The sequence below is a fragment of the Thamnophis elegans genome, chromosome 3, assembly GCF_009769535.1.
Source record: "Thamnophis elegans isolate rThaEle1 chromosome 3, rThaEle1.pri, whole genome shotgun sequence".
Lineage (NCBI taxonomy): Eukaryota > Metazoa > Chordata > Lepidosauria > Squamata > Colubridae > Thamnophis > Thamnophis elegans.
Genome location: NC_045543.1, coordinates 150782769 through 150809559, shown reverse-complemented (window position 1 = coordinate 150809559; position 26791 = coordinate 150782769). Strand labels below are relative to the sequence as shown.

Sequence of the window (26791 nt, the reverse complement as noted above, 5' to 3'; positions counted from 1 at the left end):
CCACAGCTCTCAAAGGGACCAAGGTTGAAAAACACTGATTTAAGTAATAATTTAGGTTTCTCTGGAAACACGTTTTTGCCTGATGCAGTCACATTCCCCGGTTCCTCGGGGAATCCAGCCAGACGGTTGGACTGGGAGCCAGCTGTGTCATGTGGCGCTGAGTTCCACAGCCACGCAGCTGCCAAATAGACGAAAAGCCACTTCTGAGCTGCCAAATCCCGGAGAAAGCAACTGGGCAGTTCTGTTCTGTGATTGATGATGTCCTGGACGCCAGAAATGCTCTCGGGAGCCAAACCACACTTGGCTCTCCGTAGGGCGGCGGCTTCGTTGTTGGATTTGGCCCCCAAAGTCCTTTTCGACGTCTTCCAAGCGTGAACAAAGGCAGCCTTCGGGGAACTGATTCAGATACAAGTGGTCCTCGACTTATGACCATAACTGAGATCAGAATTTCTTGCTGTTAAGCAAGGCAGTTGTTAAGTAAGCAGTTAGTCTAGTATAATTCTCCTCCTAGAGAGTACTGCATGTAGCTGATAAGTATATCCCCAAGTATTTAGCCTTGTTTGTGACTTGAATCTGCAAAGCTTCCGCCAACTCTTCCTTTTGTCTTAATGGTATGTTCTTTGTCAAAATCTTTGTTTTCTCTTTGTTTATTTTCAAGCCTGCTACTTCTCCGAACTCCTCTATGCTTTCTAACAATTTGGGTGCTGTCTCCAGTGGATCTTCAAGGATAAAACCCAAATCATCCTCAAACGCTTGTAGCTTGTATTCTTCTTTTTTAATTTTCATTCCTTTTATTTCTTCTCCTCCTCTAATCTTTCTGTTTAAAACTTCTAATGTTAAGACAAAAAGTAACGGTGGATAGTGGGAAACCTTGTCTCGTACCTCTCTTTATTTCAATAGAGTCTGTCAGTTCTCCATTTACCATTATCTTTGCTGTTTGTTTATGATATACCATTTGCATAGTTTGAATAAATTTCTTACCAAAGTTCATCTGTTCCAATTGTAAGAACATAAATTGCCAATTCACGTTATCAAGAGCCTTCAGTGCGTCAAGAAACATCAAAGCCATTTGTTTTTCCGGATGGGCCTCGTAATATTCCAAAGTATTCAAAATCATTCTCATATTGTCTTTAATTTGTCTCTTTGGTAAAAAAAAACAAAAACATTTTGCTCAGAGTGAATAAAACTATTTAAGTACTTTTTAAGTCTCTCTGCTAATATATATGCAAATAATTTATAATTTGAATTTAATAAAGAGATTGGTCTATAGTTCTTGGTTTGTGTTAAATCAGTCTCCTCCTTAGGTAGCAATGCAATTTATACTTCTGACCATGATTTAGGTATTCTGCTCTCAGACATCACTTCATTCATAACTTCTAAGAGTGGGACAGACAAGGTTTCTTCAAATATTTTGTAGAATTCCACTAGTAGTCCATCCGGTCCGGGGCCTTTCCATTATTTTGATTTTTAAGTGCTTTTGTTAGCTCCATCATCGTTATTTTACCTTCCAACATTGTTCTAGTTTCGTCTGTTATCTGGGGAAGGTTTAGCATCCTGTAAATACTTTTTGACTCCTCCCTCTTCCATTTTCTCTTGTTCATACAGCTTAGCATAATAGTCTTGCATAATTTTCTTTTTCTCAGGGTTTCCATACTGAATTTGTCCCTGCTCATCTCTTAGCTGCAATATTTTCTTTGCTTCTCTCTCTTTTTTCAGTTTATATGCCAACCATCTGCCTGGCTTGTTTGCATTTTCAAAGTAGTTCTGTTTGGTGCCTCTAATTTTTTGTGCCAATTCTTCCTTTTCCAGTAGATGCATTTTATGTTTAATTGTACCCATTTTTATTTTAACATCCTTTTTTTGTGTGTGTGGAGATCTCTGTAACTCTTTTTCAAGTATTTTATAATCGTTGTCTAGGGCTTTATGCGTTTGTCTTTTCTTTGAATTTCTCTTCCTTGTGTAGTCTATTATCAGACCTCTAGTTTCAGCCTTCATTGTATCCCAAAGATTCTGCATTGATGTATCTTCTATTCTGTTTTCTTTAAAGAAAAAAGGCCATTTCTATTTCCATTTTCTGTACAAAGTCTTTCTCTTTCAATATGATATGGCTTAGTGTCCATCTAGTATCCTTTGGCCTTTCCATTTAATTGTAATTGGATTATGGTCTGCCCAAGTGCTTGTTTCAATCGCAATTTCTTATACGTTACAAATCAGTTCTGTTGAAGCCAATATTTTTTTTGCTTCTGCGCATGAGCACCACATGTGATAGTATGAGCCAGGTGTCTGGTGGCATTTCCAACATTTAGCTGATTTGTCCTTAAACATCTTCGCCAGCCTTGCCAGTGGTCAGTGCATGAGCATATTTAATGATAACGAGGACAAGAATTCAGGCAGTTTTTGACTTACGACCACAATTGAGCCCAACATTTTGGCTGCTAAGCGAAACATTTGTTAAGCGAGTTTTGCTCCATTGGCTTCTTAAGTCATTCACTGCAGTTATTAAGTTAGCAACATGGGTTTCACACGTTTCTTCTTCGTTCTAGGTTGCTTCTCTCCTTGATAGGTGTCTTATCCATATAAAAGGGACCTTGGAGGTCTTCTAGTCCAACCCCCTGCTCAAGGAGGAAGCCCTATTCCATTTCAGACAAGTGGCTGCCCAGTCTCTTCTTAAAACCTTCCAGGGATGGCACACCCACAACTTCTGGTAGTAAACTGTTCCACTCAGTAAATTAACAGAATACCAGTGTATTCTGGAAGGGATGTTGGAGGTCTTCTAGTCCAACCCCATGCTCAAGCAGGAGACCTTAGATATCTCTCTATACCAAGAGTCTGCTTGGCTCAGCCCAATCGTGGTTTGTTCTGTGGCTGCATGGCGGGAGGAGAACGGGTGGATTTCACCTATTTTTCCGAGGTTTCTTTTTTCTTTTTAAATATTTTTATTAAACAGGTTTTTTTAAAAGACAAAAAAATTTTTTTTTTTTTGCAATTTCCTGCTGTACAACATTTCCACCTCGGTATACATCCATTGTAAATGTACTTCTCCCCCCCTTATTTCAGTTTCTCTTTGTGTTTGCATATGATACTACTCTATACATGCCTTAATTTACAATCCTTCATTCCATTGATACAGGTTTGTTCATCTCTGCCTACCCATTGCTCATTCCTCACTTCTCCCGTCCCTTCTTCATTTCGCCTTTCCTTAAGCTTTACGCCTGTCCTCCAGCCATCTGTACCACTCGTTCCGCACCATATAATATTCCCTTTCCCCCTTTTCTTTTATTTCTCTTGGAAATTTGTCCACTTTCACTATAACATTCCCCTCTGTTGGTGCATTATTATTCTTCCAATTTTCTGCATACGTTATTCTCGCTGCCGTGGTGATATGTATAATTAAATATTGTGATTTTTTTGTCATATTTCCTTGTAGGTATTCCCAATAGAAGTAGCTCCAGTTTCATATCTATTTGCTGTTTAGTCATTTCTCCGAGCCATTTTTCTTATTCTATTCCAATATTGTTTAGCCTTTGGGCATAACCACCACATGTGGCAATATGTTCCTTGATTTTGCCCACATTTCCAACAGTCCGGTGATAAGTTTGGGTGCATTTTAGCCAGTCTCGCTGGTGGGAGATGCCATCTATAGAACATTATATACATATTTTCCTTGTAGGCTACTGCCATTGTCGATTTATAATTTTCATTCCAAATTTTTCTGTGGTTTCTAAGGAGCGAAAGCAGCCGAGAGGAAGGCCGGCCTGCCCTTCTTTGCAAATTTTCCGCCTTTTGCCCGCCTCCCTCCCTCCTGGCCGCCTGTGGAATCTCCGTCTAAACAAACAGGCCGATCCATTATGGGCTGGAGATCATGTTGTTTTTTCCATGTCAAACGATTCCAGAGTCCTCGGTTCAGCCAAAAAAAATCTGCCTGCTTGGGAGGAGTGGCAAAAACCCCGGCTTAAAGGGGATCCGGTCTCCCTCGTGGTGCCTGTGGGGGGAGGCCCCTAGGCTGATCCGGGGTGTGGTTTGGGGGTTCAGGAGGGGCCGGGCTGCTGCAGACCAGAGCAGTGCTCAGCCTGGGGCTGTGATGGGGGAACAATTCAGCCTCGGTCCCAGTCCAGAGCCAGCAAGTGGCAGAAACATTTCCATCCTCTTCCAAAGTCTTCGGTTCGCCTCTTGCTGAACGCTGAACGCTTTAATGTGTTTACTGCAGCGGTCCTCGCAATCCCCCGTGGCGCCACCCGGATGCCTGGTTCTCTGCGCGGCGGGCACAGGATTGGCACCCGAGACGGGGCACACCTGTGGGGCTCGGCAGTTCATGCCAGGACATCCAGGGCCGAGCCGCCTGGAAGTTGAGTGGAGCCGCTTGGAGGAAACGGGGGGGGGGGGGGGCGGCAGAGGGCGGACCCTGAGCCGGTTGGGGGGGGGGAGGGGAAAACTCAGCCGTCCTAGGGTGCAAAGGGTGGGGGGAGGGGAGCAAGGGGGGGGCTCCGCCAGAAGCAGCATTCTGGAGGGGAGGACGGGGTCCCCTCACAGCTGTGGCTCTGATCAGGTGCTAAAGTAAAAGACATAGGTGGGACTAAGAGTGTTAGGAGGGACCTTGGAGGCCTTCTAGTCCAACCCCCTGCTTGAGCAGGGCATCCTATAACCGTGATGGCAAACCCAAGGGACACGTGGCGAGCCATTGCCCCAGCTCAGCTGTACCATGTATGTGCACATGCCTCCCACCAGCCAGCTAATTTTCGGGTCTCTGCTGCGCATGTGCAGGGGTGGGGTGGGGGGAGCTCAGGGGCTGACGCCCTCCCCCCCATACATCGTTTTTGGTCCCAAGAGGCTGCAGGGAGTCTGCTGAGCCAAAAATGGGGCTTGGGGGTGTCACGTGCGCATGCACGGAGGGCGTCATGCATGCATGCACAGGGGGGGGCAGGGCACGGGGGGTGTTGCACATTGCATTATGGGAAGGGGGGCATGTGACGACATAAAGGTTACCCATCACTGTCCTCTATCATTCCAGACAAATGGCTGCCCAATCTTGGAAACCTCCAGGGATGAAGCACCCACAACTTCTGAAGGCAACCTCTGTTCCTCTGATTTAATAGCAGAATAACGGAGTTGGGAGGGACCTTAGAGGTCTTCTAGTCCAACCCCCTGCTCAAGCAGGAGGCCCTATTCCATTCCGGACAAATGGCTCTCCGGTCTCTTCTTAAAAACCTCCAGTGTTGGATCATTCACAACTTCTGAAGGCAACTTCTGTTCCTCTGATTTAATAGCAGAATAACGGAGTTGGGAGGGACCTTAGAGGTCTTCTAGTCCAACCCCCTGCTTGAGCAGGAGACCCTATTCCATTCCGGACAAATGGCTCTCCGGTCTCTTCTTAAAAACCTCTTAAAAACTACTTCCAGGTTGCTGCTCTCCTTGATTAGTTTCCACCCATTGCTTCTTGTCTGAGGATTGGTTGGCCCCTTCTTCTTTGGGGCAGCCCCTGAGATATTGGGGGGCTGCTCTCCCGTCTCCCCTGGTCCTTCTCTTCACTAGACCAGCCAGGCCCAGTTCCTGCAACCGTTCTTCATATATATTTGCCTTTGTTGCTCTTCTCCGCACTCTTTCCAGAGTCTCCATATTCTTTTTGGCATCATGGTGACCAAAACGCAGGATTCCAAGTGGGGCCTCACCAAGGCTTCATAAAACGGCATTAACCCTTCAGGTCACCTTGACTTTATTCTTCCCTGCACTATATTTCCTTCGGCATGGATGCTGTGAGATCATCCAAACGGTCCCTCCTGTCCAGCCTGGGGGAATTTCCTGCAGCCTGCATTTCTGGCTCTGGGGTCTCCATCAGCACACATTACAAGGGGAGGGGGCTTCCAGAGGAAATTCCGCCCTACTGCAAAAATGCCTGGGGGGGTCTTGGAAGGGGCTGCCTGATATCTGCCACAGGGGTGTGGGGGAGGGAGGAGGGAGGTTTCAGGAGCCAAGGTGGGGGTGGGAGGGCAGAAAAAGGAAGAGGGGAGCTGTGAGTGTGGGTCTATTTTGTTTTATCTTGTGTGTGCTACTTTGATCATCAAAGGAAGGGGGGGGATGCAGCCGATCTCCAGCTAGGCCAGGATGGGGATGGGGCAATGGGGGCAGACCTGGATCTCTGCCAGGGGCAACTCCCCAGCCGCTCACAATTTGCTGTGTCTCCCCCCCACCCGCCCCCACCCAACTTTGTGTGCCTAAGTGCAAATGCCAGCTTGGGGGGGGGGGGATTCCCCTCCCCCCTTATCTCTTGAAACCAAACACGCCCCAAGGTGACACCTGCCCAGCGGGGGAGGGCCGCCTCTGTTTCCATTCCTGCCTGCCACCGATTTCCCCTGTGCCAATGTTTGCCCAGCGGGAGCAGCTGTTTGAGTTTCCATGAACGAAGAGAAGCTGGCATGTTTTGGCCAGCCAGCCCCTCGTCCCTTGGACAGCCCGATCCTTCCTGGTGTTTGGTGGATTTCTTTATAGGAAGGGAGGAAGGAAAGAGAGAGGGGGAGGGAGGGAGAGAGAGGAAGGAGAGGAAGAGAGAGAGAGAGATAGGAAGGAGAGGAAGAGAGACGAAAGAAGAGAGAAAGAGGATGGAAGGAGAGGAATAGAGGGAGAGAGAGAGGTAGGAAGCAGAGGAAGAGAGAGGAAAGAAGAGAGAGAGAAAGAGGATGGAAGGAGAGGAATAGAGGGAGAGAGAGGTAGGAAGGAGAGTAAGAGAGAGGAAGGAAGGAAGGGGAGAGAGAGGGAGAGAAAGAGGGAGGGAGGAGAGGAAGAGAGAGGAGGGAAGAAAGAAGGAGGAAGAGAGGGAGCAAGGGAGGATGGAAGGAAGGAGAGAGAAGAAAGTGAAGGAGGAAAAGAAGAATGGAAGGAAGGAGAGGAAGAGAAGAAGGAAGGAAGATGGGGGGAGGGAGAAAGGGAGGAAGGGGAAAGAAGATGGGATGGAGGGAGGGAGAAGAGAAAGAGGGAAAGGAAGGAGAGGAAGAGAGGGAAGGAGGATGGAAGGAAAGCGAGAGAGGAGAGAAGGAAGGAAAGGAAGGAAGTGGAGAGAAGATGGAAGGAAGGAAGGTCACTGAGTTGGGAACAGGGACCCTGACAGCATTCCAATTTTAGCCACCCCCCTCCTGATGTTGTTCTTTTTTCTTCCTCCCCCTGCCCCCCCTCTTCTCCCCCCCCCCCCCCGTCCCTTAGATGCGGAGCCTCACCGTCTGGGTGAGCAGAGGCCTGGTCCTTTTGGCCATGATCCTGGCAACCGCCTCCGTCTCCACCTCGGGAGATTGGGGAGAAGAAGGTGAGCCCCCCCCCCCCATTTTGCCAGGGTGGGAGGGTTGCCTGCAGAGGGCAGGGGGAGGGGCAGGGGCGCCCCCTTCGTAAGAGGGAGGGGAAGGGGGGCTGCCAGGCCAAAGAGGCAGCCTTGAGATCTCTGGAGCCCCCAACCTCATGCCCTGCGCCTTTTCTTCCAGGGGTGACCTATGCCGAGCTGGGGAGCGATGTGGTCCTGACCTGCCCCGGAGCAAGTCCAGGGTAGGTACCTGAGCAGGCCCATCCAGCTGTCTTAGGCAGAATCTGTCCAGCGGAGGGGCGGAAGACCCCCCAAGGTGACCCCCGAGGCAGTTGAAGGAACCTTGCTGTCCACCCAGTTTACAATGAGTCTAATAAAACATAGAAAATAGAATAGAATAGAACAGAACAGAATGAGCTCGAAGGGACCTTCAAGGTCTTCTAGTCCAGCCCCCTGCTCAAGCAGGAGAACCTGTGCCATTGTAGATAAGTGGCTGTCAAGTCTCTTCTTAAGCATCTCTCACTGCTCCAGTGATGAAGCACCCACAACCTCTGGTGGCAGGCCGTTCCACTGGTTAATTGTCCTCACTCTTAGGAAGTTTCTCCTTTATTTCAGGTCGCTTCTCTCCTTGGTTAGTTTCCATCCATTGTTTCCTGCCTTCTGGTGCTTTGGAGAATAGGTTGACACACACACACACACACACACCCCACTCTTCCTTGTGGTAGCCCCTCCAGTGCTGGAAGACTGCTATCATGCTTCCCCCCGTCATCCCTGGGGCCTCCTGTCCTCCGGACTGGCTATTCCCAAATCCTGCAGCTGTTCTTCATATGTTTTGGCCTCGGGGGCTTTGATGGAATGGGGCAACACCCCTGTTACAGAATGGGACAACTCGCCACGGCCAACGCGCGCTGCGGAACAATTCAACAACTCAATTTAATTATTTAAAACCATTAGAAAATTTGTTTTAATTGTTGACATTCACATTTCATTCTGTCCCTCCTTTGTTCTCCTTTAACGACTCTCTCCCACCATTTCCTCAATACGAGCGTCACTCTTTTCCCGTGGCAAGTTGGCCCCGCAGCGAGTTGGTTGGGGTGAGGTGGTCACAGCGAGTTGTGGTCAACCTCTTCCTGCCCCTCCATTCTTAGGAAGCCAAACTTTGTTCAGGAGAAATTCTCTCTGTCCTTGGCTGTTTGCCGGCAGACATTTCATCACCAAACTAGGGATCAACTTCAGTGCCAGGGAGGGTGGAGTTCCTTTTTATATGCAGGCGCTTGCCCTGCCAGTTTTTTTAAAAAAATAATTTTTTATTTTTATTACACAGACAGTACATACAGACGACAATAAAGAGAGAACAAAAAAGAAAGAAAGATAAAAAACACAGACACACACAAAAGCATCATCACATACAGCATGTCGTTTGGTTACAGGTGTTTTAACATCCATATTCTCGAATAACATTTACCATCACAGATTTTTCATCTAGTATAACTAAATGCCTCACTTTCATTGTACAGTATATGTCCAATTATGATTAGCAATCAATAGCAATAGTTAGACTTATATCCCGCTTCATAGGGCTTTCAGCCCTCTCTAAGCGGTTTACAGAGTGAGCATATATCGCCCCCAACAACAATCCGGGTCCTCATTTCACCCACCTCGGAAGGATGGAAGGCTGAGTCAACCTTGAGCCTTGGATGGATAGATAATAGATAAGATAGATATAGAAGATAGATAGATAGATAGATAGATAGATAGATAGATAGATAGATAGATAGATAGATAGATAGATGATAGATAGATGATAGATAGATAGATAGATAGATAGATAGATAGATAGATAGATAGATAGAAGATAGATAGATAGAGATAGATATAGTAGATATAGAGATAGAGATAGAGAGATAGAGATAGAGAGATAGATATAGATATATAGATATAGATATAGATATAAGTAGCAATAGCAATAGCAATAGCAGTTAGACTTATATACCGCTTCATAGGGCTTTCAGCCCTCTCTAAGCGGTTTACAGAGTCAGCATATTGCCCCCAACAACAATCCGGGTCCTCATTTCACCCACCTCGGAAGGATGGAAGGCTGAGTCAACCTTGAGCCTTGGATGGATAGATAATAGATAAGATAGATATAGAAGATAGATAGATAGATAGATAGATAGATAGATAGATAGATAGATAGATAGATAGATAGATAGAGATAGATATAGTAGATATAGAGATAGAGATAGAGAGATAGAGATAGAGAGATAGATATAGATATATAGATATAGATATATAGATATAGATATAGATATAAGTAGCAATAGCAATAGCAGTTAGACTTATATACCGCTTCATGGGGCTTCCAGCCCTCTCTAAGCGGTTTACAGAGTCAGCATATTGCCCCCAACAACAATCCGGGTCCTCATTTCACCCACCTCGGAAGGATGGAAGGCTGAGTCAACCTTGAGCCTTGGATGGATAGATAATAGATAAGATAGATATAGAAGATAGATAGATAGATAGATAGATAGATAGATAGATAGATAGATAGATAGATAGAGATAGATATAGTAGATATAGAGATAGAGATAGAGAGATAGAGATAGAGAGATAGATATAGATATATAGATATAGATATATAGATATAGATATAAGTAGCAATAGCAATAGCAATAGCAGTTAGACTTATATAGCGCTTCATAGGGCTTTCAGCCCTCTCTAAGCGGTTTACAGAGTCAGCATATCGCCCCCAACAACAATCCGGGTCCTCATTTCACCCACCTCGGAAGGATGGAAGGCTGAGTCAACCTTGAGCCGGTGAGATTTGAACCGCCGAACTGCAGAACTAGCAGTCAGCTGAAGTAGCCTGCAGTGCTGCATTTAACCACTGCGCCACCTCGGCTCCTTAGTATTATTTTTTCCCCCAATAAATCATAGTTCCCTTACATTCTTGATTATCTATTTGATAATAGTATATAATCCCCATGTGAAAGAAAAGATTTTTTTTTAACCAACCATTTACATTTATATATCACTATTTTCCATTATACATAATTCCACCAATCAACTATCAGGTATGCTTATGTTCATTGTTATCCTTGTACCTCATACCTTCAAACAGAGATCTTATTCCTTCATTTTTCAACAAAATATTCTAAGTGGTCGCTACATATATATATACCAATTTTTTAATTATTCCCTTATTAAAATTATTTATCAACAACAAGATATCATTGTAATATGTTCTTAAGGTTATGCATTATATCACGAATCCTCCAGTTTTGATGGCAGTTGCGGTTTCTTCCTCGTTGAGTCCTTGATGATTGTTTTCCGCCTGATCCTTTGTCTGGTGCCGATGCCTGCTTCTCCGTCTGCTAGCAGGGACATGCGCTGGTGTTTTGGTTCCCTTCCTGGATTGTTTTAATTGCCACCTTTGAAGGGGGGGGGGTGTAAATGTGGACATGCTGACAAACCAGTTTGGATCCTGGTGCCTCTTTGATTGAGGGGTTTAGAGGGAGTTTTTTCTTTCAACTTGTCTTAGAGAGGCAGCCTTGATGTGGCTTGTCAGCGTTTCTGTGTCTTGCGGGCGAGCGCTTCCTCCAGTGGCTCCTTGGGGTTCTGGCTTGTTTAGTCTGAGGTGAGCATGCAGGGTCATTAGCCGCATCGTTTCTCAGCTGCTTCGTTGAGCTGTTTTTCCATCCAGCTGGGCAGCTTAGCGGAGGTTTGAGTTGGGAGCCTGGTGGGCAGAGAAGCCGTTGCAGGTATTCCTGCAGAAAAATAGGTGTTCATGCGAATTTCTCTCATTTGACGGCTTTCTGAAGCATCCGATGCCCACATGTGGCACCCACTGGGTCCCTGGCGCTCCCTAAGCTTGGTTTTAACCAGGTTTTTTTCAACCTAGTCTTTACCCAACTATGTAACTTCATCAGTGCTAGAAGGGAGGGAGGGAGGAGGAGGAGGAAGAGAGAAGGAGAAGGAAGAGGAGGGGCAGAAATAAGAGGGGGAGAAGGAAGAGAAGGAGGAAGAAGAGAAAGAAGAGGAGGAGGAAGAAAGAGGAGGAGGAGGAAAAGGAAGAGAAAGGAAAAGGAGGAGGAAGAGGAGGTGGGGTGGAGGAGGAGGAGGACTGTGGAGTCCTTGTTGCTCTCTGGTGATTTTCTTGCAAACATTTCATTATGAGACAAGGGAACATCATCAGTGTGAGGGACTATGGGGCTTGGTCCCTATTTCTTAGGATTGTAAGTTTTCTAGGTTCCCCCCAAAATGTTCCAGGATTCCCAGAAGCTTGGCATTCAGACCAATCAGCCGCCATTTGACACATAAAGATAAACTACATTTACACATCATTCAAAGGAATGATAGGAAGGAAACAAAAGGGCCAGAACACATCAGTCAACACCCAGATAAGCAAGGATTAACTCCAGACAAGCAAGTCAAAAACAATACCCAACGTCAAGGAAGTACTAGGAAACAAAAAACCCCACACTCACCTGTCCTGATGATGTGACCTAGTGGGGTCATGAAATGGCTGCCAGAAAACAGCCAAGCTCAGAGAGCAGCAAAATTAATTCAACCCTCAGCGACAAATATTCTCTTGTATTCGAAGGGCCCTTTTGATCTTCTGCCCCTCACCTACACAAGTGTTTTTCAGAAAAAGCCTTTTCTAAAGCATCCATCAACATTTTCAGTTTTATGGAAACCGTTTGGGGGAAATAAACCCTAGACTGAGTTTCATAGATTTGAAGGTAAATATATTGCTATCCGTGCCTGTGGTGGGAAACCAGCTCTCAGCATAGGAAGCCACAAGGGAAGCAGCCGGGCCCTTCTGAGCCCCCTTTTGTGAGCATTGGCACCGAAGGACCCCCGAAGCCCCCTCCCCCCCCCCCGGGGAAAGTCCTTGGCTGCCTTGTTTCTCCTGAACTTAACTGTCCTTTACTCCCTCTCCCCACCACCCAGAAGAAGCCTCCTCCTTGGCCCTCTGCCTTGCCCCCAGGCAGTTGAGAAGGGAAGGCTGCCTTTGGTTCAGAATCTGAATAGAGCTGGAAGGTACCTTGGAGGTCTTCTAGTCCAGCCCCCTGCTCAAGCAGGAGATCCTACACCATTTCAGGCAAGGGACTGCCCCAGTCTCCTCATACGTAGTTCTTCTTTAGTTCTTTGGTTTATTTAGTTAATTTAATTAATTAATTAATTAATTAAGTTGGTTAATTGCTTTAGTTCTCCTGAAGGCTGACCGGGGAGTTTGCTCTCTTTTTTTTAGTTTTTAAAAAGTTTTTTATTAGATAAACATTAAAAACATTAGACATAGTGCGATATTTCTGGCACAAACGTTTCCATATAGTGATTAGATCTTACAACGATTACATTTTATATCCATTACATAGGTAGGGTGTAGTCAGTCAGATTACCTGTCCGTTGATCCTTTCTTTTATATAACTACTAACCATACAAATACATACCTGATTCCTACCTAGCCCATCTTCTTAATACCATATTTCCCAATTCTTAACTTGTCTGCGTTTTTCTGTCCCGGCCTTTTCCCCTCGTTTCTAACCATTGGTATCATTTATCCCAGATTTCATGATATTCCATCTCATCCTCGTCTTTGAGCTCAACCTGTCCATTTCTGCGCACGCCAGTATCGTATTTATTATTTCTTGTTCCGAGGGAGTCTCTTTGTTTTTCCATTTTTTGTGCAAAAACCAATCTTGCCGCCGTTAAAATATGCAGCATTAAATATAATCCACCTTTGCCATGTTTTTCTTTTGTGATTCTCATAGAAATAGTTCTGGCCTCAACTCCATCCTTTGATTTAACATCTCTTCCAAATGCTTTCTTATCTGGTGCTCAAAAGGCCTTCACTGGTCCAGAATGCGGCCGCGCGAGCAATCGTGGGTGCACCTCGGTTCACCCACATAACACCTATCCTCCGCGAGCTGCACTGGCTGCCTGTTGATCTCTGGGTGCGCTTTAAGGTGCTACTTATCACCTACAAACCCTTTCATGGTAGTGGGCCTGGGTACTTGAGAGACCGCCTACTGCCAATTACCTCCACTAGACCGATAAGATCGCGTAGATTAGGCCTCCTCCGAATTCCATCATCCAGCCAGTGTAGACTGGCAACTACCCAGAGGAGAGCCTTCTCGGTGGCTGCTCCGACCCTCTGGAACGAACTCCCCGTGGAGATTCGGACCCTCACCACCCTCCAGTCCTTCCGCGCCGCCCTAAAGATCTGGCTGTCCCGGCTGGCCTGCGGTTAAGACTCTGACCCCACTCGAATTGTGTGGCTGTTGTGTTTTTTAATATGTTGTATTGTCTGTATGTTGGAAACTGTTTGTCCTCCCCCCCCCTTTTTTTGAACTGTGAGCCGCCCTGAGTCCCCCCAGGGAAAAGGGCGGCATACAAATAAGGGGAAAATGAAAAATGAAAAAATGAAACTTTCGGGCACTGCCACCACATATGGCAGAAGGACCCTAGAGAAACATTGCATTTCCAACATCGTGGCGATAAGTTTTTTGCTAATTTTAGCTAATCTTGTGGGTGGGATGGGCCACCTGTAGAACGTCTTGTATAAGTTTTCCTTATAGGAGGTGGCAAAAGTTAACTTTCTCTTTCCTTCCCATAAGTCTCGCCAATTGTCCAAATCTATGCTGTAACCAAAGTTCCTACTCCATGCTAACATGGTTTCCTTTGCCTGCACTTCTGCCATTGTATAATCCAAGAGGTATTGATACAACTCTTTAATCAAGTTAAAAACTTCGCTCTTGAAGGCAGCTGCAGGGAAGGACCTCAGCAGTGATGGATCGGGGGGGGGGAAGCAGCATTGGTAGCAGTTGGTGGGCACCCCCTTCAGAGGGGGGGCATCCATTGGGGGGAACTTGCAGCTTAGACTGACACTTGATTGGCGCAGTGGCTAAATGCAGCACTGCAGGCTACTTCAGCTGACTGCAGTTCTGCAGTTCGAATCTCACCGGCTCAGGGTTGACTCAGCCTTCCATCCTTCCGAGGTGGGTGAAATGAGGACCTGGATTGTTGTTGGGGGCGATATGCTGACTCTGTAAACCGCTTAGAGAGGGCTGAAAGCCCTATGAAGCAGTATATAAGTCTAACTGCTATTGCTATTGCTATTGATTGTCGCTTTTAATGTACACTAATCGGCACACATTAAAATGACACTTCATTGCACTCAGCTCTCCAAAGGTCTCCGATGTACGCTACATGAAAATGACAAATAAATAAATAAATACAAAATTAAGCGTATACCCACCTATATTATATGACCTTTTCTTGGCCTTTTTTGAGACTGTGGGATGGGTCCCTGGTCCCCCCGTACCCCCCGCAGCCCCTGGTCGTCTTCCCTGGTCTTCTGACGGCAGCTCTCCTGTGTGCTCAGCTCCAGGCCCAGATGGCAGCGGAATGGGGGCTCAGGGCTGCCCACCGACTCCACGGTCCAGCAGGGCCGGCTGCTCCTGAGCCACGTGGGACTCTCCTCCGACGGCACCTACAGCTGCCAGGATGACAGTGGGCGTCTCCTGGGCTCCCTGGCGCTCCGAGTCGGCCGTAAGTCTGAGTCTGGTGGTGGGAGGGAGTAATATTTGTCTTCCGGGTTAAGGAAGCCACTGAGTAGTGAAGTGGGGGGCAGGGGGTGGGTGGGGTAGATGCTCCTCAACTTACAGCAGTTCCTATAGTGACCGTTTTTCACACATACGACCGTTGCAGCATCCCCCGCGGATCAAAATTCAGGCGCCTGGCAACTGACTCGTATGTATAACGGTCACACTGTCCTGGCGTCCTGTGAGTCCCCCTTTTGCGACCTCCTGACAAGCGAAGGCCTGGGGAAGCCAGGCTCAAAAGCCTTTGACTAGCTAAAGGACTGCAGTGATTGGCTTCCCAGCGCTGGCAAGGTTGTAAAATGGAGGAAAAAAACTCACTTAACAACTGCCTCACTTAACAGCAGGAATTTTAGGCTCAAATGTGGTCATAGGTTGAGGACTATCTGTAGTAGCTGTAGTGACGGGTCAGTCACCTGCAGAAGCGGAGAGGGGCTGACCCGGGGACCAATTGTTGCCCTGTCCCCCCCTCTTTGCCCGCAGGACCCCCTGGGCCGCCCTCCGTCTCCTGCCGAGCTTCCAACTACGAGAACTTCTCCTGCTTCTGGACCCCCAGCATTGAGACCCACCTGCCCACCAGATACATCACCAGCTACCGGTACGTCCAGGAGGTTCTCCATCCTCCAGGCCCTGGTCGGCCCAAAGAGGCTTTTTCCAGAAGGCAACCGGACAGAATAACTAGAATAACTAGAATAGAATAGCAGAGTTGGAAGGGACCTGGGAGGTCTTCTAGTCCAACCCCCTGCCTAGGCAGGGAACCCTACACTGTTCCAGACAAATGGCTATCCAGCATCTTCTTAAAGACTTCCAGTGTTGGGGCATCCACAACCTCAGGAGGCGACTTCTGTTCCGCCGGTTAATTGTCCTCACTGTCAGGAAATTCCTCCTCCGTTCTAAGTTGCTTCTCTCCTGGATTAGTAGTTTCTAAGTTGACCATCCGGGAGACTTAAGGCCGCTTGAAAGTCCAGAAAATTGTAAGTTGCCCTTTGGAAAAAGTTCCTTCAAGTGACTGAGCTGTATATCCGTCAGCATGTGCTGGATTGTGCAGGAGACGGTGGGGCTGAGGAGGGCTGTGTGAAAGGCTCTTTTTGGGGAGGGGGGGTTTCCGTGGAGGGGAGGCCTAGATCTGTGGGGCCAGGCGCATGTTGGAGCTGGAGGGACGAGGAAGAGGAAGAAGAAGAAGAAGAAGAAGAAGAAGAAGAAGAAGAAGAAGAAGAGGAGGAGGAGGAGGAGGAGGAGGAGGAGGAGGAGGAGGAGGAGGAGGGGAGGAGAAGAAGAAGAAGAAGAAGATGATTTTTTCCCCTCCTCCACCTCTTCCTTCATGGTCCTTCTGCTCTCTAGCTGAGGACCTTATAACAGGTTAACAGAGTTGGGAGGGACCTTGGAGGTCATCTAGCCCACCCCTGCCCTAGCAGGAGACCCTACCCCATTTCTGACAGATGGCAGCCCAGTCTCTTCTTAAAAGCTTCCAGTGATGAAGCTCCACCAACTTCCGAAGGTCTTCCCTTGAGCTCTTCTTGGGACAAACGGAGACTTTTCCCCAAACATCTCAGAAGGTCTCCATTGCGCCCTCCGAGTGGAGAGTCAGGCTGTTCCCCGCAGCCCTGGGAGGAGGCAGCCTGCACCTTCTCCTCTGGCACTGGAGCCCAGCCTTCCTCTTGAGCATCCACTGGGAAGGCAGGGGGAGCTGTGGCTGCTGGTGGACAGTCCTGAACGGAGCCGAGGAGGGTCTCAGGACCACCGTCTTCCCCCCAGCAGCCATGGAGGGGAGACACATCTTGGGTGGAGAGGGGCCCCGAGGCATCTGAGCCACAACTGGGGGACTTTTGCTAGGCTTGTATTCAGGCGGGGAGAGGGGAGGGAGAAACCCTGCCTGGGGTCTTAGCCACCTCGAAGGGGGGCAGCCACAGCCCGGCTGGCCTTTCTGCCCACGTGGGAAGAGGAGGCTGCTCCTCCCACGGGGTCCCTTCCTTCCTCTGGTCAAGAGGAGGCAGGCTCCCCTGGGCTGCCTCTGTCTGGGGAGAGCGGCTGCCCAAAGGCACGGATGCCCAGTCAGGGTCCTGGTAAAAAGGCCTGGCGTCTCCTCCGGATGCCCCGGGGGTGAGGGAGGGTCTTTCCAGGTGGATCCTCCCCTCTTCCTCCTCCTCCTCATTTCCTCTTTCTTCTTTCCCAGGACGAAACAGCCACCTGGAAGTGACAAGTCGAGGTAAGCCCTGCCCTTCGGCCGCTCACATCCCCTCCGACTTTTTCTGTGCCCACATCTGTGCCCCCTGCCCCAGATTTCTCCCTTGGCGTCCAGAGTGCTGCCCTAGCAGGGGTGAAATCCAGCCGGTTCTGACAGCTTCTGGAGAAATTTTGAGTAGTTTGGAGAACCGGCAAATGCCACCTGTGGCTGGCCCCAGAGTGGGGAGGGGGTGGGGATTTTGCAGGGTCCTTCCCCTGCCCCGCCCACCGAGCCATGCCACGCCCACAGAACCGGTAGGGAAAAAAATGTGAATTTCAGCCCTTTGCCCGGGTCTAGGATGGTAGCCTCCGAGGATTGTCTGTCATAAACTTCGGAGACCCTCCCTCGCTTTCTCTCTGCATATGGGGAAACGTGCGCTGATCAAACACGGATAGCAATCAAAGCATTATGCGCTACTCCCGTGTATTATCAGGATTATGTATTCTTACGGGAATTGCTGTTTACCCAGACTGCAAATAGTTTTGACTGCATTTAGTGTTTTTCTCTCCTGGATTCTCTCCAAGGATCCAAGAGAGCGAAGGATCCGGTCAGAGGATTCTCTGGTGGGTTCTGGCGTTTGCTAGAGCTTGGTGGTTTTTGTAACGTTCCCATCCTCTGCTACCAAATGTGATGTTCCTGCGGTTCGTCCATGAGGCCAATGTGGAGAAAAGACAGGACACGATCTTTCTCGAGATGGAGCGACCCAGATTGGGGGTCTGAGAGCCCCTTTTATTGAGATAGGACAAAGGCAGGAGGAGCAATCAGCATGTGGTTAAAAACAGCCTGTAAAAGTACAATTTTTAATCATCTGCTCAGGGAAGTTCTGTCTATATATGGTCAAATCCTGGGCTTCATTGGTAGGGCACATCTCAGGATGTTATGTTATGAACTATCAGGATGTTATGGGGTTTTAGGAGTTTGTTTTCTCCTGTGTGGTTCAGCGTGGCTCTGCATGCCCTGGTATGAACTGGGCCATGGGGGACCCACACCTACACAAGGAACTATATTACAACAGTTTTCCTGCAGGTGTTGTCAGGAGAATAATTTGGGGTTCCAACTGGAACCGGGGTAATAAAAGTGAGATTCAGACAGGCGTGTTTATTCCTGAAAGCAAAACAGTTTGCCTTGAGGGGGGGGGGGGGCGGCTGCAGGGAAGGGGGTATAGGAGGAGGTTGAAGTGTCTCTATGCTAGGGTGACACTTGAGGGAGGGGTGTGTGTGTGTGTGTGTGTGGTAGGTAGGTGGGTTTACTCTTGGGGACATACAGTTCCTCCTGGAGGAAGGAATTAATTTAATTGACTCTGCGTTTGCAGACCTTATCCTTTGATATGTGGATTGGGTCTGTGTACCTTATCTTTTTTTGGGGGGGGGGGCATGTTGCTAATTTTAGTTGATGAACTGATTCTCGGACCCTTGTGGATCCTGTCAAGTGGCTGAAGGGAGGAGGGAAGCAGTATAAAGAATTGAATATATTTGGATAGAAAACTCCTCGCAGTCTTTGTTCTCACGCCAGTCGGTTTGGGGGAAAAACCCTTTCCCAGATTGTCCACTGGCGGCTGGGGATGATGGGAGCTCAGGGACGAACGCTTTCTCTTGCCTTGGTGCCAGCAGGTCCCCGCTCAGCAAGGTGGGTCCCTGCGTCCAGGATGCCAGCCGGCCGCTCTCCTGCACTGTCGGAAAGTCCCAGTTCTGGAGCTCTTACCGTGTGAACGTGACGGAGGTCAACCCCCTGGGCTCCAGCTTCACCCTGCTGGACATCATCGCCCACAGCATCAGTAAGCCCCCCTCCCCCCGTCCTCATTTAGCGCCACCAGGGCATTAAGTGAAGCCGTTGCTAAGCGAGACTGCCAAGGTGCTTACTATCCTCCATCAGCTTTAGTCCTCAACTTACGACCTCAATTGAGCCCCAACAGGTTTGAGACAGTTGTTAAGTGAGTTTTGCCCCCATTTACGTCCTTTCCTGCGCCGGTTCTTAAGTGCAGTGTTTTTCAACCTTGGCAACTTGAAGATGTCTGGACTTCAACTCCCAGAATTCAGCATTCGCTGGCTGGGGAATTCTGGGAGTTGAAGTCCAGACATCTTCAAGTTGCCAAGGTTGAAAAACACTGCGTTAAGTGAATCCCTGCAGCTGTCAAATGACTCGCATGGTTGTTAAGTGAATCCCACTCCCCCTTCGACTTCGCTCATCCGGCGGTCGCAAAAGGGGATGATGTGACCCCCGGACGCTGCGACCGTCATAAGTATAAGTCAGTTGTTGAATTTTGGTCATGTGACCATGGGGATGCTGCAGTGGTCGTAAGTGTGAAAAAGGGTCATAAGTCCCTTTTGTCCGTGTTGTTGTAACTTTGAGCAGTCACTAAATGGACTGTTGTAAGTTGAGGATTTCCTGCATGTAGATAATGGGAGGAAAGCATTCTAAAAATGCAAATGAGCAGCTATAATTAAAGCTAAAACGGAGGGAGGGAGGGAGGAGGCTGATCAAGGGGGGGGGCAGGTGGGGTCTATTATTAATCTCAACCACTTTCCCCCCCCCCCCCCCATGTGAAACGCAACTGGCAGGGTCTTCAGGCTCTGGCAGGAGGTCAGAGGGGTCGGGGCTGACCTCACACCAGGGGGGGAGGGGGGAGCCACAGCAGAGAGGGACCTTCTACAACCCCCCCCCCCAGCCAGAATACCCTTCCTCCTCTGCCGGAATGGGGGGTGGAGGGTGGGCCAGTCCCCCAAGAGTGAGACGGTGCCTCAACCTTCCCAGACAGATGGAGCTTGGGCCCAGATAATGGGGGAAGGCATGGGGGGCCCTGGCTTGTTCCCCCTTTGGGGTCTTAGCTCCCCCCCCCCCTGCCTCCCCTCCAGCCAAGCCAGATCCTCCGGAGCATGTCAGGGTGGAGCCGGTGCCCCTGGCCCCCCGACGGCTGCGCGTCAGCTGGGAGTACCCCTCCTCTTGGCCCAAGGAGCCCTCCTTCCAGCTCCACTTCCGGCTGCGCTACCGGCCCGTCCTTCACGACTCCTGGTCCATGGTGAGTCCAGTGGGGGCGGGGGTCTCGGGCAGGGAGGGCCCCCCCTGCTTGCACATGGAGGCTTCTGTGCCTTTCCCGGAAGGTGCCCCGTGCATTTGGGTGGCTGGTGGAAGGAGGCAGTCAGTTCAGAGGGGCTGGGGGGGTCCAGAGGGGCTGGGGTCAGCAGAGGGGGGGCTGACGGGGGCCGTCTCCTGACTCGGCAGGTGGAGACCAGCAACGTGTCGGAGGTGATCACGGACGCCGTCATGGGCCTGGAGCACGCGGTGCAGGTGAGCGGCAAGGACTTCCTGGATGCCGGCAGCTGGAGCGAGTGGAGCCCGGAGGCGCGAGGATGTCCGGCTGCAGGTGAGGGCAGGGAAAGGGCACCACCTGGAGGGAACGGGGGAGAGGAGAACAGGGAAACCTGCACGGCGGACCTTGACTTACGATGACAATTCGGCCCAAAATTTCTGTTGCTAAGCAAGACGCTTGCTAAGTGACTTTTGCTCCAGTTCTTGCTCCTTGCTTGCCATGGTCCTTAAGTGAATCACTGCAGTTCTCTAGTTAGTCACAGGGTTGTTAAGTGAATCTGGCTTCCTCGTTCACTTTGCTTGTCAGGCGGTCGCAAAAGGGGATCACGTGACCCCCCGGGACACTGCAACCGTCATAAAAGTGAGTCAATTGCCAAGCGTCTGAATTTTGATCATGTGACCCGGGGAATTGCAGCAACGGTCGTTAAGTGTGAAAAATGGCCCTAGGTCAGTTCTTTCAGTGCCACTGCAATAGCAGTAGCAATAGCAGTTAGACTTATATACCGCTTCTTAGGGCTTTCAGCCCTCTCTAAGCGGTTTACAGAGTCAGCATATCGCCCCCAACAATCCGATAGATAGATAGACAGATAGACAGATAGATAGATAGATAGATAGATAGATAGATAGATAGATAGATAGATAGATAGATAGATAGATAGCAATAGCAATAGCAATAGCAATAGCAGTTAGACTTATATACCGCTTCATAGGGCTTTCAGCCCTCTCTAAGCGGTTTACAGAGTCAGCATATTGCCCCCAACAACAATCCGGGTCCTCATTTCACCCACCTCGGAAGGATGGAAGGCTGAGTCAACCCTGAGCCGGTGAGATTAGAACAGCCGAACTGCAGAACTGCAGTCAGCTGAAGTAGCCTGCAGTGCTGCATTTAACCACTGCGCCACCTCAGCTCCTGCAACTTTGAACAGTCACTAGATGGATGGTTATAAGTCGAGGACTGGCTGTATTTGCAGAGAGGAATAATGCTGCAGCCCAGGTGTTTCCCCGGCTGCCCTCCCCCCCCCCGGTTTCTTTTCCTTGCATTTTCCCATCTGCAAAATGGGCCCTGGGGGGGGGGGGGTGGGACTCCAGGGCCGGCAGGCTCTTCCCTCGCGTGGGTATTGGGGGTTGAAAGGAGGCCACCAGAGCCGTTGTTGAAGCCGAGGAGAGACGGAGAGAGGCAGGAGGCTCGTCTGAGACGGGTGAGTGGGTGGGTCGGCCCCAGAGCTGCGGGGCAACAGGGCTGGGGATTCTGGGTCTGGTGTGATCGCCCTGGGCATTGGCTGGCCTTCTCAGCCTCTCCACCCAAGGGGGGCAACTGACTTGAGCCTGTCATCTGCACCTCCATCACTGTCTGCTTTGGCTCTGCAACCCGACAAGACAGACACGGACTTCCGAGGAGAGTCAGAAGTGCAGAAAACACCATGGCTGCCAACCTGCCTTCCTTCGAGGGTCTGTAACACTGCAGGAGTCAAAAAGAGGGCTGTGGAAATATCTACGGACCCCTCGCATCCTGGACGTAAATTGTTTCATCTCCTACCCTCACAACAACATAGGGCACTGCACACCAAGACAACTAGACACGAGGGCAGCTTTTCCCCAAACGCCATCCCTCTGCTAAACAACTGATTCCCTCCCCAGTGTCCCAACTATTTCCTAAGGCAGTGGTTCCCAAACTTGGCAACTTTAAGACTTGTGGACTTCAATTCCCAGAATTCTCCAGCCAGCTCTGCTGGCTGGAGAATTCTGGGAGTTGAAGTCCACAAGTCTTAAAGTTGCCAAGTTTGGGAACCACTGCCCTAAAACTGCATTATTTCTCATTGTTCCTATCGCCCATCTCCTCCAACTTACAACTGCAGGACTGTCACTTCGTGGCTTGTATCCTCACGATTTACATGGATATTGACAGTTTCCTGATTGCTTATGTGTACCCTGCGACTATCATTACGTGCTGTATCTTTTTATTCCTGATGAATGTATCTTGTCTTTCTATTCTATTCCCACTCTAATTCCCGTTCTGTCCTATCCTATTTAGGACCCGTGAACTTCAATTCCCAGGATACCTGAATTCTGGGAGTTGAAGTCCAGCGGTCCTAAGGTTCCATGGAGCCAGTGGGTCAGGCCGTGGGGAGGACTGTGTCCCCCCCCCCCCACACACACCTTGCGTTTTCTCAAGCGGTCCAATTTTGTGCCTCTCCCTCCTGCAGGGCAGGTAGCTGAGCCCAGCGAAGCTGCTCCGGACACCTTTGAAGTGGACCCGCCAGCCGAAGAGCCCTCTCCGGCCCCCGACAACGAGCCAGTCGGTACGTGGGGGTGGGGTGGGGGGTTGAAAGTGAGGTTGGCAGGGAGAGCGAGGCCCAAGGTGCTCGTCCCTCAGTCCTGTCCGAGTTCGTTGCGTACATTCAAATCCAGAAAGCGCAAACAGATAACTGAAGTACCAAGATTCCTTAACTTCTTTATATACATAAGAATAGATGAATAAATGTACAATACCAACAGGTGGTTCTTCTAAGTAAAGACAAGGCAGGAGAGTTGCAGGCAAACACAAGCAGTTAGTTTCATTTCAGCAGACAAGCCCAGTCGGACTGCTAGTTTACTTCTCAGAGCAGCAGACTGCTAAAGTTTCAGTTTCAATTTTATTGTTTAAGCTATGCCTATTCATTGGCTGACCTTGTCGTGACCCGACAAAAGCGCGAACGTCAAAAGCGCGCTGACAAAAGCGCGGCGCTAAAACCATGATGTCAAAAGCACGCCGACAACAGCGTGCCGACAACAGCGCGCCGACAGAAGCGCGATTTAAGTTAAGGTAAGGTTTAGGGTTAGGTTTAGGGTTATGTTACAGCGCGCTTCTGTCGGCGTGTTGTTGTCGGCGCGCTTCAGTGCTCATTCATCGGCGCGGTTTTATTGGCGCAGTTTTGTCACCGCGGTTTAGTCAGGCGCGCTTTTGTCGTTCGTGCATTTGTGGTGGAACCGACCTTGTTCCCGTGTCTCTCCCAGTCATGAATATTTTCCCAAGTCCCAGGATATTTGCTTTGAAGGATGAAGATCTCTGCAAAGATATTTAGATTCCCATCACACTCTGTGTGTGTGTGGGGGGCTTGCAGCTCCCTCTTGCTGGCCTGGCCTGGCCTGGGCCCCCACCGCCTCTGCCCCTGACTTGTAAGGGGCAGGGCGACAGCGGTAAGGGGGTGCCCGCAGGGTGAGGGAGCTGACGGGAGGTCTTCTGTCTCCAGCAGGGCAGGGGGACTCCCTGGAGAAGCTGGCCACGCTGGTGTCGCTTGGGGTCTTCGCCTTCTTTGCCCTGCTGGCCCTGCTGCTCTTCGCCTTCCTGGTGTGGTAGGTGGAACAGCTGGAGACGGGACGGCCTGGTGGGGGAGCCTGCTTGCCCTCTGGGCTCGGCAAGCAGCCTCGGTCTGAGGGGAGAAGCCTTGTAGGACGACCTGGATGTGGATTCTGTCCTCCGGGTCATGGTTGCCCCAAGGGGGCTTTTCCCAAAGTCAGCTGGGACTCCTTGGTCTTTTCCCCTCCAACGCGGGTGGCTTCTCGCCCAAGCAGCTTCCTCAGAGTGAGCCCCTTGGGTGAGTTTTTGGAGGAAGCGCCTTTGTTGGAACAGTTTCTCCATCTTTCTTCCTCTCTCCCTCTTTCCGTGGAAAGGATCCGGGCGAAGAGGCAGAGCAAAGAGGCCGACAAGCACCAGGAGTTGCTCTCAGCTGCCACCCACCTGAAGGCCTTGCCCAGTGAGTATGAAATGTGACTGGTAGTAAAAAAGAAATGGGACCAGTTCGGTGTTTCTGACTATCAGTTGTGACGGCACAATTTACAGTGGCTAGAATCGTCCTGCTTTCCAGCTGATTTAAATTTCACAGCTGATTGTCGGAAATCGAAGGTTCTGCGTCTGCTCCAGAGGGGGGTCATGCCCAGTTCGGGTGAACCGGTAGTGGGGCAGCACGAGACTCCGCCCACCTGCCTGGATGCTTCTGCGCATAACCGTTGCAAGCGCAGGAGCAGGCATGCCAGCACAAGCGAACCAGTAGCGCTTTGCAACCCACCTCTGGCGCATTCACATTGCCCGAACTGGTAGCGACGGTCAGTTGATTTCAGCCCCGCCCCCTCCCCTCGGTTGGTGGGACCCCGTCAAGAAGGGGGCTCAGGTCCCATGGAGGGAACAATTGGGACCCTGCTGGGGAGAGGATCCTGGAGGAACAATCAAATCAGGGCAGGTCACTGTATATGTAAGCCAAGAGAAAACCCCACACCCCCTTCTAGCATGGGTGGTGTTACCTCGCTGGGTCGTGAAACGTTGGCAAGGAAACAATTACGCTCAGGGAGCACCAAGGACCCCACAGTTCAATCCTCAACTCCACAGATCCTCTTCCGTTGCTATCCAGTGGGTGAAGAGGGCTCTTTTGGGGGGCTCCCCATCCATTGGAGGCCTCCAGGAGGTGGGAGGTTCCCATGGCTCAAAATGGTCTCCAGAATTGAATCGTTTTTAATCCCGGGACATTTGTTCAGGCCAGAGGTGGCTGGGGAGGCCCTGCAGCTGGACAGAAAAGATCCAGGTGTGTTGTGGGCAGAAGCCTCGGTCCCAGCACAAAGCCAGGGGCTGCTTGAGCCGAAGGAGGCTGGGGGTTTGGGGGGTCCACTTGTTGATTGGCTGCCCGTCCTAGGAGACCTGCAAGCGCAGCTTCCCTCCAGAGGTTGCTGGGTGCTCCGTCACTGGAGGCTTTCAAGGAGAGAGTGGACAGCCATTCGTCTCCTCCTTGAGCAGGGGGCTGGACTAGAAGACCTCCAGGGCCCCTTCCAACCCTGTTATCTAAGGCAGATTTTGGTTTCCGTTCTGTGTTGACCAGCCTCTCTCTCTCTGTCTCTCCTTCCCTCTCCCTCCCTCCCTCCATTTCTCCCTCCCTCTCTCCATTTTTCCCTCCCTCCATTTCTCCCTCCCTCTGTAACTCTCTCTCCCTCTCTCCCTCCCACCCTCCATTTCTCCCTCCCTCCCTCTGTAACTCTCCCTCCCTCAATTTCTCCCTCCCTCCATTTCTCTCTCCCTCTGTAACTCTCCCTCCCTCTCTCCCTCCCACCCTCCATTTCTCCCTCCCTCCCTCTGTAACTCTCCCTCCCTCCCTCCATTTCTCCCTCCCTCCCTGCAGAAGGCCAGATCTTGTAGCACAGCTCTTCCTGTGCTTGGCAGAGCAGCCTCCTCCCCCAGGCAGGGGACCATGGACCTCACCCACTGCAGCTGCTGTTGATTCTCCAGGGCACGTGACCCCGGCACCCGGCCCTGCCCAGCCACCCTGGACCTGCGCTGCTTATCTGCCGGAAGTTGGCATCGGAGGCCCAGCCGGTCCCACCCTCGGCTGCAAGCAGGCTGCCTGCCAGAGGCTGCGGAGTTTGGACTCGTCGGGGAGCTGCCAGTGGGAGAAGGGCTGCTGTCGGCTGAGCCAGCCCCTGGCACACCCGTCTCCCCTGGGAAGCCGAAGCTCAGCAGACTGGGGGGCGGCGGGGACCGGGCTCCCCGGGACGGCCTTGCTGAGAGAGAGAGAGAGAGAGAGCACAGCCTGGCAGAACACCCGAAAGAGCCTTTGGCACAAGGGGAGAAGGACAGCTGACCAGAAGCGACGGCCGAGGCCTCCCCGTATGCCAGTTGTGGGGCTGTGTGTGTGTGTGTGTGTGTGTTTGTGTGCAGATACATCTGTGCTTGGTTTGGTTCAGAGAATTAAATTTCAATTTTTTTTAATGAATGGTGGCCAGTGCAAACCCTGCTTGCGCGGAGAAGATGCCTCGGGTTCTGCTCGGAGCCTTGCCCAGACGGACTCCCCGGCCAGAGGGCTCAGGACCCCCCACCGCTGCCTCTTACAGCGCCCCCCCCCCCTGGCTGTGACAGCCGAGTGCCAGCCACAAAGGCCAGAGGAAGACGGGCAGAAAGGTTGGCGTGTCTGCAGAGGCAGAGGGCAGTCCTTGGCTGCTCCAGAGGACTTCCAGCCCTGACCCCTGGCATGGAAGAAGTGGGCACCTTTCCGGGCTTGCTTCTCCCCCCCCCCTCCCAAAGGAGAGCGAAGACAGACTTCTGGAGTTGGGGGAGCGGGGGGGGGGGCACCTCCTGACACCAGCCAGGCACCACGCGGGAGGCGGCCCTGGGTGGGCAGGAGGAGGGAGACGGGCAGCGGGCAACCTCATCCAAATGGGCAGAAGACTGGATGGGGTCACCACAGGCTGGTGTGTGGGCTTCTCTGTTGGCCCCGTCCACCAGACCTTGAGGGAATGAGACCCCCAAGATGGGGGGGATCCTCTTTGGAACATGCAGGAGTCGATTGGAGAGGAAGAGGGGGGAAAGAGGGGGCTGCTTCCCTCCAGGATCCGCCCCTCTTTCCTGCATCCCTG

The 26791-nt window shown here is 50.5% G+C and overlaps 1 protein-coding gene across 5 annotated transcripts in view; it reads left to right on the top strand.

Annotated features, from left to right (window-relative positions):
* The window catches only part of IL11RA (interleukin 11 receptor subunit alpha), a 115039-nt gene extending 88888 nt beyond the window's left edge, over nucleotides 1-26151 (top strand). For 2 of the 5 annotated variants that reach the window (XM_032213560.1, XM_032213561.1), the window contains 12 exons: nucleotides 7192-7291; nucleotides 7464-7524; nucleotides 14670-14836; nucleotides 15370-15484; nucleotides 17060-17092; nucleotides 18718-18884; nucleotides 19963-20126; nucleotides 20330-20471; nucleotides 22621-22716; nucleotides 23647-23749; nucleotides 24068-24150; nucleotides 25561-26151. In XM_032213560.1, coding sequence (XP_032069451.1) covers nucleotides 7192-7291; nucleotides 7464-7524; nucleotides 14670-14836; nucleotides 15370-15484; nucleotides 17060-17092; nucleotides 18718-18884; nucleotides 19963-20126; nucleotides 20330-20471; nucleotides 22621-22716; nucleotides 23647-23749; nucleotides 24068-24150; nucleotides 25561-25577 — 1248 coding nt within the window. In that variant the 3' untranslated portion in view covers nucleotides 25578-26151. Of the gene's footprint in view, nucleotides 1-4025; nucleotides 4346-7191; nucleotides 7292-7463; nucleotides 7525-14669; nucleotides 14837-15369; nucleotides 15485-17059; nucleotides 17093-18717; nucleotides 18885-19962; nucleotides 20127-20329; nucleotides 20472-22620; nucleotides 22717-23646; nucleotides 23750-24067; nucleotides 24151-25560 lie in introns of those variants that run through there. The other 3 variants (XM_032213559.1, XM_032213557.1, XM_032213558.1) reach the window with 3 other exon arrangements.
* Nucleotides 26152-26791: the final 640 nt, after the last annotated feature.